General features: G+C 36.7%; 1 protein-coding gene across 1 annotated transcript in view; it reads right to left on the bottom strand.

Moving 5' to 3' along the window:
* Positions 1–14,086, bottom strand: part of LOC120863868 (receptor-type tyrosine-protein phosphatase delta-like) — a 561,974-nt gene that overhangs the window by 188,721 nt on the left and 359,167 nt on the right. Inside the window, exons 11-14 of the mRNA XM_040240488.1 lie at positions 9,814–9,947; positions 5,725–5,869; positions 1,895–2,200; positions 807–1,000 (exon numbers count right to left, since the gene is read on the bottom strand). Coding sequence (XP_040096422.1) covers positions 807–1,000; positions 1,895–2,200; positions 5,725–5,869; positions 9,814–9,947 — 779 coding nt within the window. The remainder of the gene's footprint in view (positions 1–806; positions 1,001–1,894; positions 2,201–5,724; positions 5,870–9,813; positions 9,948–14,086) is intronic.

Below are 14,086 nucleotides of genomic sequence, written 5' to 3'. Positions count from 1 at the left end.
CCCTAGGAAATTCTATAATTTTTGTCATTATCATTATCTTCATTTTCTGGGAAATGAAATAATTATTTTAATTAAATATGTAATTTGGTAAATAAATGACAGATAAAAATACTGTCTGGATACATTTCCCCCCCAAAAAATGTTTACTCTTCAGTGAAAGAAGGCATTCATTTAGAAATTACAGATTAATTGAGTTTCAAATACTTTTAGCACAGCAGAAAGTAGACTATAAGCAAAACTGCTGTTTAAAATTCTTCCCTTTGATTTAGTTAAGTCAGTTTTTTTTTAAGTCAGAAAGGCAAACTCAGAAACAGCTGTAGAGAGCCAAGTATCTGTATTTAAAAAAAAAAATGTTCTGGGTTTTGAATCAGATGTGTCATTTCAATTCACTTCCTCACTTCAAGTCAACTCTGACTGAAAAGATAAATATGGATTGTGTGTTTTTAAAGCTAGAATGTTATGAACTTATCTACAAAACAGAAAACAGACTCCACATGCATAGAGAACAGACTTCTAGTTGCTAAGTGGGATGCAGGGTCCAGGAAGGATAGAGTGAGAGACTGGGATTAGCAGAGGCAAACCTTTGTATCTTTGTCTATATCTGTATCACTGAATCACTTTGCTGTACAGTAGAAATTAATACAACACTGCAAATCAATTATACTTCAAGTTTCTTAAAAATCTAGAATTTTGTATAGACACTTTAAAATATCAAAGAAAAAATGAAAACGGGGCCCATTTTAAGGTACAGGCTAAAATAGATGTATCCTATAAAAGTATACCTATATAATTTCTCAGATGCTTACCTGTGCATCAGCCAGCATGACATCCTTCAGCATGGGCTGGCCCTTGGGCTCACCATTTTCCATCCTCACATAATGCACCTGGTATCCTCTTATCTGGCCATGCTGTTTATTGGGCACAGGTGAGCGCCATGAGACTTTAACAGATGTTGAGTTGACAGCCTCTACCTCGACTTTGCGAGGAGGACCACTAGGAACTGGAACAACATCATTGGATAAAAGAAAATTATAGGCACTTGTCCCACCCAGTCAGAGCATTTTCTTTACTTAGGTTTAAAAAAAAAATATGGGTAGACCCCACCATGTTTGTTTGTGGAATACAAACATTTTCAACCAATGAAAATGCTCAACCAATCTGCTCTACCTTTTAAGAAAAGATCAAAAAGCATGACCAATGCCAAAAAAAAGAAAAAAAATGGAAGAAAAAAAGAGTATCAGAGAAATAGAAAAACATGTAAAAAATGTACAAAAGCCAAGGAAGATGCTTTGAGGTTCAAAGCATTAAAGCACAAAGAAGTATAGCATTGAAATAATAACAAAAACTGGTTGTTGATTGCTGTGTGTGTTTTTTAGGTTTCTTTTTTAGCAGAATAAAAAGATTCTTGATTATATGGATTTTCTTCTTTTTTTCTCATATCAAAGGTATTCCATACAACAGATGCCAAAAATTGAATGTCGAGCATCACTGTCTCTGAAATGTTCAAGACAAAAAGGCAACAAGAAGATAAGAAGGCGCTTTTGAAAAGTTAACATCAAAATGTAAAAGTAGCGACTACAAAAAGCCAAGAAAAACGCAGAAGACATTAGATGGAGGTACAGAGAAGGGCCTGGATTGCAAGGTCACAGGAGCAAACTGTTCTTTAAAAAGGAAGCAAATGACTGTGTTGAGATTTAAAAAAAAAAAAAAAAAAAAAACAAAAAGAAAAGATTCCCAGGCTGTAGCAAAGATAGGTCTTTAGCAAAAATTGCTGAAGTTACAGTGACACTGGGTAAAAAAAGATGAGCAGAGAAAAGCACATTACTGTTAGCCTAAGACAGCAGAGCAAGACCGTGGTAGAAGGGTGCAAACTGATGGAGCAGAGGCAACATACCATCTTCATCGGTTCGAATCAACACGGACAAGCTCTCAGGGCCAGGGCCGACGTCGGTGTGGGCTGTCACAGTGATCCGGTATTCAGTCCATTTTTCCAGCTGTTCCAAAAGGTATTTGGTAGTGTCCGAAGGGATTCCCAAAATCTCGTGAGGTTTGTCATCTTCTCCATCCACTGCAGTATACTTGATGGAGTATTCAGTAATAATGCCATTCTGTTTGTCCACTGGTGGAGGTTGCCAACTTACCAAAATACTAGTGGAACTTGGACTGGTGCAACTAATGTCTTGAGGAGGAGCTGATGGCTCTTATTTTGGTAGTGAGTTAAAGGAGGGTTTGAGTGAAAGGACAGGAGTGGTTGGAAAAAAAAATGATAAAACAAAAGAAAAGGCGAAAATAAATAGACGAACAAGAAGGGCAACAAAATGAAAATAAGACTTTGAAACTTAAAACTTTAAAGATAAATTTATGAACCTTGGCTTAGTAATATGAATAAACCAAAAAATGAATAAATGACCAAAAATAATTGTTAAATAATGAGTGGGGGGAATATGTGAAAATGAAATCTTAAGGTAACAGAGCCTCAAATAAAATTACCTACCTGCAATTTAAATTCTTCTTCTAAAACAATCCCTCAGTATTCCCCAGCCCTATTTTACAGACTATCGAACTTCATAAAAAGCTGCAAACAGTACAAGATTTGTTACATGAGAGTCTGATGATGTTTAAGAGACGCCATTTCAAGCTTTGGCTACTGAACTGTGTTCTGATTCATATACAGTATTTATTTGCAAAAACGTTCTTCAGTTGAAAAGTGGCAATAACTGTTAGATGCCCTTCTGCCAATTAAAATTTTAAAAAGAGAAATAAATAAAAGCCCAACAAACATAAAAGGGTTCCCTCTGACTATCTGAAAATCAGTATTCTGACCAGTTCTAATGAGAAGTGTTAGCCTAATACTGATCATAGCCCATATTCAGTGAGCATGCAGATCGATAAAGGATGAAAATGTAGTCCAAGGTTTACCTACCCGAGGGTAAATTTCAGGCTGGTTGATTCTGACTGTAACTTGTACTTACCCTATGTCAGCTTCCAGTTTTTTTTTTTTTAAAATTTAACTCTTCTTGGGACATCATTGCTAGTGAAGAATTAGATCCCACCAGCAAATTTTGGTAAAATCAATAAAAATCATCTATCCCTTACAAAATGTCAATAACACAGCCAGTAAAAAGAACTGTTTAAAAAAATCCTGAGAACCATCTGGGAAAGATATGACTTATCTTCCAATTTGTATGTAGCTCTTTTCATTTTGTACATAATTATTCATATAAAGTAGAATTTACATGAGGGTTAAAAGATAAACTTTCTTAATGCCCATTCTAATATAAACTAGTCACCTCTGAGTAATTATTTTCCATCAAATAAATCAAACATATCATTATTTGAAAAAAAGCAAGAAAGAACAATGTGACTACTATTATAAGTTACTCTTTCAAGTTAGTAATATATATTCCTAAAGAAGCACAAAGAATTTAGATGAAATATATGTAAATATGTATGCATATATATATTATATAAGACAATATATATGACTGAAGAGTAAAACATTTCTATTTTTTTTGTATTTGAACATGCAGTTTAAGTAGTTCTTTATATTCTGTGAACCTTAATAATATGTAGTGTCAGGTATATCTTATTATATAGACAATTATCAGTCTTTCTTAATTTACATGTCTTGTGTTCTTCATTATAGGCAGTCAAAATGAAAAGATCTTTGTACAGACAAAAAGAAAATTATCATTAAACAGCCTTGTAAATCTGGTATAAGATTTGCAAAATCACAAGAACATCATTTTTATTGATTCTGACTATAGGTTCTTATATCTCAAATTATGAAACTATTTCATATGCACTATCATTCATAATAAATTGAGTTGTTCATGTAACAGCAAAGACTCATTTGTAATTCTTTTTAAAAAACTGATTTGGTTTTCACTGCATTCCTACTTTCAGACCTCCTATTCTGCAAGAGTATATGCAATACCACTTGAAACTCTAATCAAGAGTAGATAAGCTTTTGATGTGGTTATAAAAAGTCCATTCTGTCTCTTTGTATGTAAGTATCTATATATGCATTTGCTGTGCTGTGCTTAGTTGCTCAGTTGTGTCCTACTCTTTGGGACCCCAGGGACTGTAGCCCATGAGGCTTCTCTGTCCACAGACTTCTCCAGGCAAGAATACTGGAGTGGGTTGCCATGCCCTCCTCCAGGGGTTCTTCCCAACTCAGGGATCAAACTCAGGTCTTCTGCAGTACAGTCAGATTCTTTACAATTTGAGCCACCAGGGAAGCATTCATGTATACATTAGATGTATATATACAAAAAAAACTTGTTTGTTTTTAAAAAAAAAGCATGCAAAATATAATAAAGCATGTCACCTTCCTATTAATTAAATGTCTGATTTTAAGAGTTATCTTCTGCAATATTACTTATTAGCCTGCCTGGAACTCAAAGAAGACATACAATACTGCACTGATTTCATGTTTCAGTTTTAGAAGAAAGGGAATGTTATAGGAATAAGCTATAATCAGTAAGGGATTAAGCAACAGAATACTAATACTTTTCATATGAATAATCATGTGTTGAGGAAAACTATGAATTTTATCATCAAAAATTGAAAAGATTTATCTATAGAAAATGAAATTCTGGAAGACTTATATGAAAGGAAACTCATTCTCTAAAAAACTGTAAATTTCATGTTTTCTGATAGGTCTAAAAATTAGGTCAATAGAACATCCTCTTTATGAAATTCCACATATTCATTTTATATATATCTATGTCACTATATCACAAATCACATAAAATATACAATACTTTTAAAATCTAAGGAAACTCCAAAATACCATTCAATAAAAATGGTTGTTTAATAAATTATAGAAACTTATTAATAAAGAGCAAACAGTAGTTATATAAGCCGCCAGACTTTCCATCAAAAACAAGCTGCCATATAACACATTATACAGAACAGTCCTCCCTAGATACAATGAACTCCATTTGTGATAAATACAACTATGCTTTAGAGTAATAGTCCTCAAATGAAAAGAAACCTGAGGAAACAAAATACAATTTAGGATTGCCACTATACTTGTGATTATTCCATTGTTCCTAAATTTGTCCAAATACAGATCTTCTGTGAATGTTTCAAATTTCCATATGAACTACTTGCAAAGTTATCAACAAACTAGGAACAAATACGGGGCATGATGACTTGGTCATTAGCAAAGTTAAAATCTGTGTCCTTAAAAGAGGTGAAAGTTTGGTCTTTTGCTATCTTTGCTAAGCCCTCCTCTGATTATTTTGCAGTGTTCTCAACTTGAATTTTGCTTTACAGCTTTATAATTCATGAACTGGGGCCTGATTCAATGCTTTTACCCATTATTCTGAAGGAGGTTTACTGTTGCTGCTGCTGCTAAGTCACTTCAGTCGCGTCCGACTCTGTGCGACGCCATAGACGGCAGTCCACCAGGCTCCCCTGTCCCTGGGATTCTCCAGGCAAGAACACTGGAGTGGGCTGCCATTGCCTTCTCCCGGAGGTTTCCTAACTTCTCTAAATGACTTTCGATTCCAGAAGTGAGAGAATGGGATCTGTCATTTGGACCCAGCCTGAAAACCAAGGTCTTGATAACTCTAATCTCTAAAACTGGACACTTGCTGGTACAGACTACCAACTATTAAAAGAATATAAATTAGCAAGTCTGTTGGTGAGGATAAAAGCCGGCAACACAGCCTAGTGAGAAAAAGGGGCAGAAAATAAGCAAAGAGAGACACCTACTTGACTGCATGGTTCTGGCTGATATTTCAGCTGTGGAAGCACCCAGGCCTTGGGGAGAGCGTGCCGCCAGACGGAAGTAGTACAAGCTGTTTGGTCTCAGCCCTTGCAGTCTGTAAGATGTCCCTGGCTCAATGGTGATCCGTTGCTGTGGATATGTAATAAGGGAACTTGATCATTTTCATTAAGATCTGTGCATGTATTTTTATCACACTGCTCAGAACATCAGATTTCTGTCATGAGGGTTATAATGTTCTCAAAATATCACAAACAGAATCAACAGTCAGTATCAAGAACCCCACTAAGGGCATCACATAATGAAGATTGTTGTTTTTAGTTGCTAAACTGTGTCCAGCCTCTGTGACCCCATGGACTGTAGCCAAGAAGGCTCCTGTCTATGGGATTTCCCAGGCAAGAATAATGGAGTGGTAAGTTTCTACAAGTAAGACAACTAGAAAAAAGGAAGTCAAGGATCTATTTAATGATGTCACAGTGTTTCAAATACACCAGATAAGACAGTGAGAGGCCACCACCCATGAAGGCATTTAAACTTTAAGGCATGTGTGTGGTTGTGACATTGTCCACCATAGAGACTGACACCCATTCCTGACAGTGGCCATGCCCAACAGTCCATTTGAAGAGATGTCTAGCTCATTTCCCATGACAGCCTGAAACCCAAGTATGGGCAAAGAAAATATGGCCAGAAGTAACATAACAATGGAAACTGGCATACAATTTACATGACGGTGTTACAAAAGAGATCTGAAATTGCCAAGGTTGGCAGGGATAAAAATCAGATGTTAGTTACTGAAGAAAGCTGGCTATGTATATGAAACCATATCATTACTCTAGGTTGACTTCAAATTAATTTTAAAGTTATTTTTAATTGGAGGATAACTGCTTTACAATATTGTGTTGGTTTCTGCCTTACATCAACACGAATCAGCCATAGGTATGATGTATGTCCTCTCCCTCTTGAACCTCCCTCACTCCTCCCACCCCATCCCACTCTAGGTTGTCACAGAGCACCAGATTTGAGCTCCCTGCATCATAGGGCCTACAGGAAGGAAAAAGAAACCACAAATTTTTCTATAACCTGACATCAAAAAGGGCTTCTGAAATAAGTGGTTTTTTTTTAATTGAATGTTGTAACTCTTATCTTCATGCTTGAAATCTGCCTTTGCCATTTTAGTAAAAACATAGTTATCTATGGGTAATCAATCTCAGATTGAACATGAGTCTGTAGCAGACCTTAAAAAACATACTAATATGTAATCTTGTAATGGCATCAATAAGCTTACAAGGCTTTTTATTAAACAGTGTTTGGCATTCACACAAACCAGAAATCGGGGAAGGGGAATTCAAGTATAAAACTAGAGAAAACATCCTTAGGGTGTTCTGGCTTGCAAATAAAAAAGCTTTCACAAATTTTAGACTTACCAAATAATAAGAAAAAAAAGGAATTTCCTAAATAAACATTTGTAAAGCAGAGTAGGAATGCCAACAGTCAAGTATCCAACCATTGCCAAAAGACCACCTGTCTCATAACTGTTTTTATTTTTAATACGGTATGCAAGTCAGGAAGAAACAGTTAGAACTGGACATGGAACAACAGACTGGTTCCAAACAGGAAAAGGAGTACATCAAGGGTGCACATTGTCACCATGCTTATTTAACTTATATGCAGAATATATCATGAGAAATGCTGGGCTGGAGGAAGCACAAGCTGGAATCAAGATTGCTGGGAGAAATATCAATAACCTCAGATATGGAGATGACCCCAACCTTATGGCAGAAAGTGAACTAAGAACCCCTTGATGAAAGTGAAAGTAGAGAGTGAAAAAGTTGGCTTAAAGCTCAACATTCAGAAAACTAAGATCATGGCATCCAGTCCCATCACTTCATGGGAAATAGATGGGAAAACAGGGGAAACAGTGGCTGACTTTATTTTGGGGGGCCCTAAAATCACTGCAGATGGTGACTGCAGCCATGAAATTAAAAGACGCTTACTCCTTGGAAAGAAAGTTATGACCAACCTAGAGAGCCTATTAAAAAGTAGAGACATTACTTTGTACACAAAGGTCTGTCTAGTCAAAGCTATGGTTTTTCCAGTAGTCATGCATGGATGTGAGAGTTGGACTATAAAGAAAGCTGAGGGCCAAAGAACTGATGCTTTTGAACTGTGGTTTTGTAAAAGACTCTTGAGAGTCCCTTTGAGAGTCCCTTGGACTGCAAGAAGATCCAACAAGTGCCTCATAAAGCAGATCAGTCTTGGGTGTTCATCAGAAGGACTGATGTTGAAGCTGAAACTCCAATAATTTGGCCATCTGATGTGAAGAGCTGACTCATTTAAAAAGACCCTGATGCTGGGAAAGATTGAGGGCAGGAGGAGAAGGGGACGACAGAGGATGAGATGGCTGGATGGCATCACCGACCCAATGGACATGGGTTTGGGTAGATTCCGGCAGTTGGTGATGGACAGGGAGGCCTGGTGTGCTGTGGTTCATGGGGTCACAAAGAGTCAGACAAGACTGAGTGACTGAACTGAACTGAACTGAAGGATTTTAAACAATTTAACGTTAATTTATATTGTACTACAAACATTTGTAACACGAGTACTTATATCAATGCTTTAGTTCTAGAATTTTTTGAGTTATTAATTGGAATTGGCTTTGTTAGCTAAACCTAAAAGCACTGCCCTTAGAACCTGCTCACTTAATGGATGTAATAAAACAGGTTTATTAACATTAACTTTGTATAGCATTCAAAGTGATGAGCTACAAGCTAATTGGTAATAGTTCACTGTGTTTGTGAGTCTTTTAAAAAAGTATTCTTTGTTAGAAATCAGGGCTGTTTTGCTTTGTGAAGTTGGCTTTTTTTAAGACAAATAATGCTAAGAGATAATAAAATGGCTTGGTGAATCGAGTTTTCACATACAGTTTTATAAACTTTTTTGTCCTGATGTTACCTAATGATAAATGAAATATATATTATTATCATATATCCCCTTTCTGAAAATATTAGATGTATCTTAATAGTGATTTATAGAATCTGTTCAAAGTATATCCATGGGCCAGTGTATCATGAAATCAAGAGAACAGATTCTAGAAATTGTCTATATAAGGCTTTGGGCAAATACTTCAACTTTTTTTTGTATCCATTTTGTTAATATGTGAAACAGATTAATAATAGAGGCTGAGACAAAGTACTACTGTTGGATTGAGTTAATATATGTGAAACCCTTATTATAGTACCTGGAAATGTATGTTATTCTGATTTTTATTTCTCTTTTTAGTAACTATTAACAATTACTAGTTTTCTATACTTATTTGCATAACATAACCAAATTACATGTGTGTGCATATGTGTGTGTGTGTGTGTGCACCAAGTTGATTCACATCTGATTCTTTGTGATCCTATGGACTGTAGCCCTCCAGGCTCATCTGTCCATGGGGATTCTCTAGTAGAGAATTCTGGAGTGGGTTACCATGGCTTCCTCCAGAAGATCTTCCCAACCTAGGGATTGGACCCACATGTCTTGTGTCTCTTGCATTGGCACATGGGTTCTTTAGTACCACCTGGGAAGCCAATAGGTGTTGATATAGATATAGATACATACACACTCATATCAAACAATCAATGGCATACGAATGAACATTTGCTCTGGGGCATCTTTCTTTGAAACCAGTTGGGACAAATTCATCTACCCAAAGCCTTGGAGCTCACTTAGTCAAGCGTTAACTGTGACTTAAGTACTTTAATGCAGAAGACAAAGAAAGTAAATCTCCAAATATCAAGGAGTATGTTCTTTTACAACCCAATACTTCCCTAAGTATCTTGGAAACCAGAATTTAAAACAAGAAATCCATTAGAGACAATAGCTGTTTTCTTGTCTCTTCTGTCCTACCCCCATCAAGTCTCCAAACACTCTTCTTTCTTTTTTTTGGTCAATTTTCTCTTTTTATGAATAAATCTTTTCCACCAATGTCCCCAGTAGCTATCTGACCTTTTAATGGAACTTGGGCAAGTAAACAGAATGAGAGTAGTGTCTCGATGCCATGAATGGTGACAAGGTGAGAAGCGCAGTCCTACCTCCTCTCCATGCTCCCCATCTTTGTAGACCAGTTCATAGTTGGCGATGGTGTCTGAACGTGGAGGCGTCCAAGAGAGCAAAATACTTGTTTCGGACTCAGGTTCTGCCTTGAAATTTAGTGGCTGCCCTGGGACTAAAAACAAGAAAGCAAAGGATTAAGCTCATCGTCACCAGAAATAATCAGAAATTCTTGCATTAACTGTTTAACCTTTCAGTGTTCACATGTATTAGTTTAGTGGAGAGTAAGGTTTCTTACATTGTCCAAGTTAACCTATGTGTACAAAGCCCACTTTTTCTCCTTTAAGGGATGAGGACAATGTTATGAATATTGTCCTTGTCCTTGAGTGGTTTAATATATATGTAAGATGTGGAATTAGCAAATGTAAATATATCAGTTTCTGAATTCAACTTTAAGGATAATATTTATTATAATATTGTTATAAGCAATAAATGTGATGATATTGTAAGCAATAAACATGATTTATATAGAGTACTTGGAATGAATATTGCCTAAATCACATAAAATGTTAAATACATAAAAGCTATTGCTATTTTACAGCTTAGGAGGAACTTATTTTTTAGTACTATAGTCTACTTTCAAAACAATTTCCAATTAGGTTTATAAAATCTCACCTTCACTCCATTAGCACAATCTATAGGCAAGCATAATGATTAGTATTTTTTTTGTTACCAACCCATTTTTAAACAGATGTAAAATAAAGAGAATTTAAAAACCTAACACTAACAATTCTTTCTAACCTCTAAATGAGTTTATATGAGTTAATACACTAGACTCAATATAAATTTAATATTGTCCCAAGTGATAAAGAGCTAAATTACTACACAAGTTAAAAAGTTTATAGACTACACTTACAATCACAAATATATGAATTTAATATAGGCTTCCCTGGTGGCTCAGACAGTAAAGAATCTGCTAGCAATGTGGGAGACCAGGGTTTGATCCCTGAGTTGAGCTGTTCCCCTGGAGAAGAGAATGGCAACCTACTTCAGTATTCTTGCCTGGAGAACTCCATGGACATAGAAGCGTGGTAAGCTCCAGTCCATGGGATCACAAAGAATCAGACATGATTGAGCAACTAACACTTTCACTTTCATAGGAATTTAATGGAGGTCAACTATAATTTGTACCTTGGTCATGTAATCCATGCAATAAACAATTTGGAATAGCTATATATCAGATGAAATCAAGAATTGGATCTAGTTGAAAACACCTTACACAAATGTTGAATTAGAATAAATTTTACCAACACCAACCTCCTAGTTAGCACCTAATCCCACAAGGTCCTCTACCCATTATATACAAGGCTAATGCACTTCAGGGCATCAGTGGTACAATTACCCTTACTTACAATGTTCTTGCCCAATGTCTACTCTGGCTGACGCCCATGTCCTGTGGCCATTAAATATTTTGATCATTACTCCTGATATTATGGTATGTTTCAAAGTGCCATATCCGAATATATGTCCGTATGCCCACAAGTTCACATGAGAATTGTGTGTATATTTAAATTTAAAAAAAGACAAGAATACTCCACACCAGAGGGGAAAAGAACACCTCAAGTATTTCTTTGGCAAATGAGCATAAGCATTCAAAAATATGTACAAACAACATAACTTGTAGCTGATGTATGACATCAGTTTCTTAAACAATAATTAAAGCATCAATTTCAGAAAGAAAGTCGTTGGAAATATAAAATATAATGCTTCCTTTTCTTTCTGTAGTCATCTCTCTGCAGTATGACTAAAAAACTGCCTTTTGTTTGAAAAAGAGATTCAAGCTTAAAAGGATCTACAATGGTTTCTGGGATCCCTAATTATCATTTCATTCCTCATCTGGTCTATTAACCTGTAAGTGTGTGTCTGTGTGTGTGAACAAGTGCACACACTCATGTCTGGACTGATGCGTAAGGCCACCAATAATCAGTGCTTCATATTTCTAATTAATCTTTTCTCCCCTGTTGTACCACAGGCTTTGAGATACTCATTAATTTGATGCCTCCAGGAATGTACTTTCTGAACTGGACATCTATTTTTTTAAAATTACCTGCCCAATAGGTGACCTAACACAATCATTCACACTGAGAGGTGAGAGGTGGGGACAAAAGAAGAGATCAAGAGCAAGAGAAGGTAGAACAGAGGGAAATAAGAAAACAATCAGGCAAATCGCAAACCAAAGAGAAAATGCATTATTTTTAAAAGGAAAATACCAAAATCACAGGCAAGAGCGACAGTGGAAGCCAAGAATGATCAGACAGATGGGGGAATGATGTTTGAATTCTAATATTCAGACGATGAAATGCTTTCTCAACCTAAAAATACACATGCCTATGCATATGTATGCAGTCACTTCATTTTCTCTAGTTTTATTCCAACTTCCACAAGTCTGGGAAAGAACACCTTGTGATAACTTCTGACATAATCCAAACTGAATAAAGTACTGTCAAGAATTAACAACACAGACAGTATTGAAAGGCTGCTCTCAGGATAATAAATGCTGGTTATATATTTCCTCCCTGCTAATGCTAATAATAAATTGAGTGACAGCGACTGAAAACATTGTGGGAATCTAATTAACTTTTTCTTACTTAAACTGTTTACTTTTTTGCTTTTAATTTGTCTCAAACAAATTCCTGGTAGGTCCCGATGTTTCATCCTTGTTTAGTGCCATACACTTCCTTTAATCCCCTAATTCTGTTTGGTTCTATTCAAAGCCCTCTCTTTCTAAATAATGAAATAGCTACACCAAAGTCTCAGAGGGTGTAAATGTTCATTTTATCCTTGCACAAAGTAAGTAAGTAGTGATCACGCAACTGGATAGTTAAGACTTTTTAAATAGTACAATGAGGTTGTCCTCCTCTGCTACATAATACAATGAGGTTCTCCTCCTCTGCTTTCACCATCTTCTTTTGAAGTGGGCTGGCAGATAATTTATTAGATTGTAAACTTGTAGTAGAAACACCAGTGCCTAGAAATGCCAGGCGGATGAGAAGGCCATATGGACACAGGGTCACGGGAGTGCCTGGGCCACCAGGAGTCAGTGATGCTCTGAGCCAGTAGACTGCTGCCTTGTGGGATGTGGGTTCAGTCTTGCCCAAGCTTCTGATTTTTCAACAGAAGTTGATAATGAATCTTCTAGGTAAAATCTTTCAACTTCTTTATAATCTTAAATAAACTGAAACAGTTGAAATGAAATAAAAAATACTGTATTGGGCAAAAGATATCTACAGACAAAATCTAGCATATGGACCAGGGCTTAAAAGATCTTTTTGTTATATCAGGCTCTGTGCCCACACTACTCAGACTTTCTAGGGAATTTGAAAGTGAAAGTCACCCAATCCTGTCTGACTTTTTGCAAACCTGTGGACTGTAGCCTTCCAAGCTCCGCTCTCTCTGGAATTTTCTAGACAAGAACACTGGAGTGGGTTGCCATGCCCTCGTCCAGGGGATCTTCCCGACCCAGGGACTGAACACAGGTCTCCTGCATTGCACACAGACTCTTTACCGTTTAGGCCCCCGGGGAAGCCCAAGAATACTGGAGTGCGTAGCCTATCCCTTTTCCAGGGGATCTTCCCAACTCAGGAATCGAACCCATGTCTCTTGCTCTGCAGGCGGATTCTTTACTGTCTGAGCCACCAGGGAACTGTGGGTTCACCTTATAAAGATATTGCTTCCTCAGTATCATTTAGTCAGTGCTGAAACATCCACAATGAAGCTGAGGCTTCAAAGAAAATAAAAGCTATGATAGTAATGTATTTACTTACATATTCCCCAAACAAATTAGTCCTAATGATCATAATATATGTTTAGAAGAAAACACTTTAGTGGACTCCCAACTGTCATATTTATTTTGTCTGTGCCACTTGGAGACACAGGGAAATTTCATCATTGGTCAGAATTTTACACCAAATACAATGCTACAAAGGCTCTATTAACATTTACATTTGTCTTCTTCCATACCCTTTCTCCTCTTTCTCTCCTTCCCTGACTGTCTTCCTCCCTCTCCCCTTTCCTTCTCGATATATACATGCATATATATATCTATACACACATGACTGAGCGACTCTCCTTTCACTTTTCACTTTCATGCATTGGAGAAGGAAATGGCAATCCACTCCAGTGTTCTTGCCTGGAGAATCCCAGGGACAGGGGAGCCTGGTGGGCTGCATCTATGGGGTTGCACAGAGTCGGACACGACTGAAGTGACTTAGCAGCAGCAGCAGCAGCATATATATATATATAATACTCTCACAA

Source organism: Oryx dammah, unplaced genomic scaffold, assembly GCF_014754425.2.
Source record: "Oryx dammah isolate SB20612 unplaced genomic scaffold, SCBI_Odam_1.1 HiC_scaffold_1, whole genome shotgun sequence".
Lineage (NCBI taxonomy): Eukaryota > Metazoa > Chordata > Mammalia > Artiodactyla > Bovidae > Oryx > Oryx dammah.
This window is presented reverse-complemented; position numbering and strand designations above follow the sequence as displayed.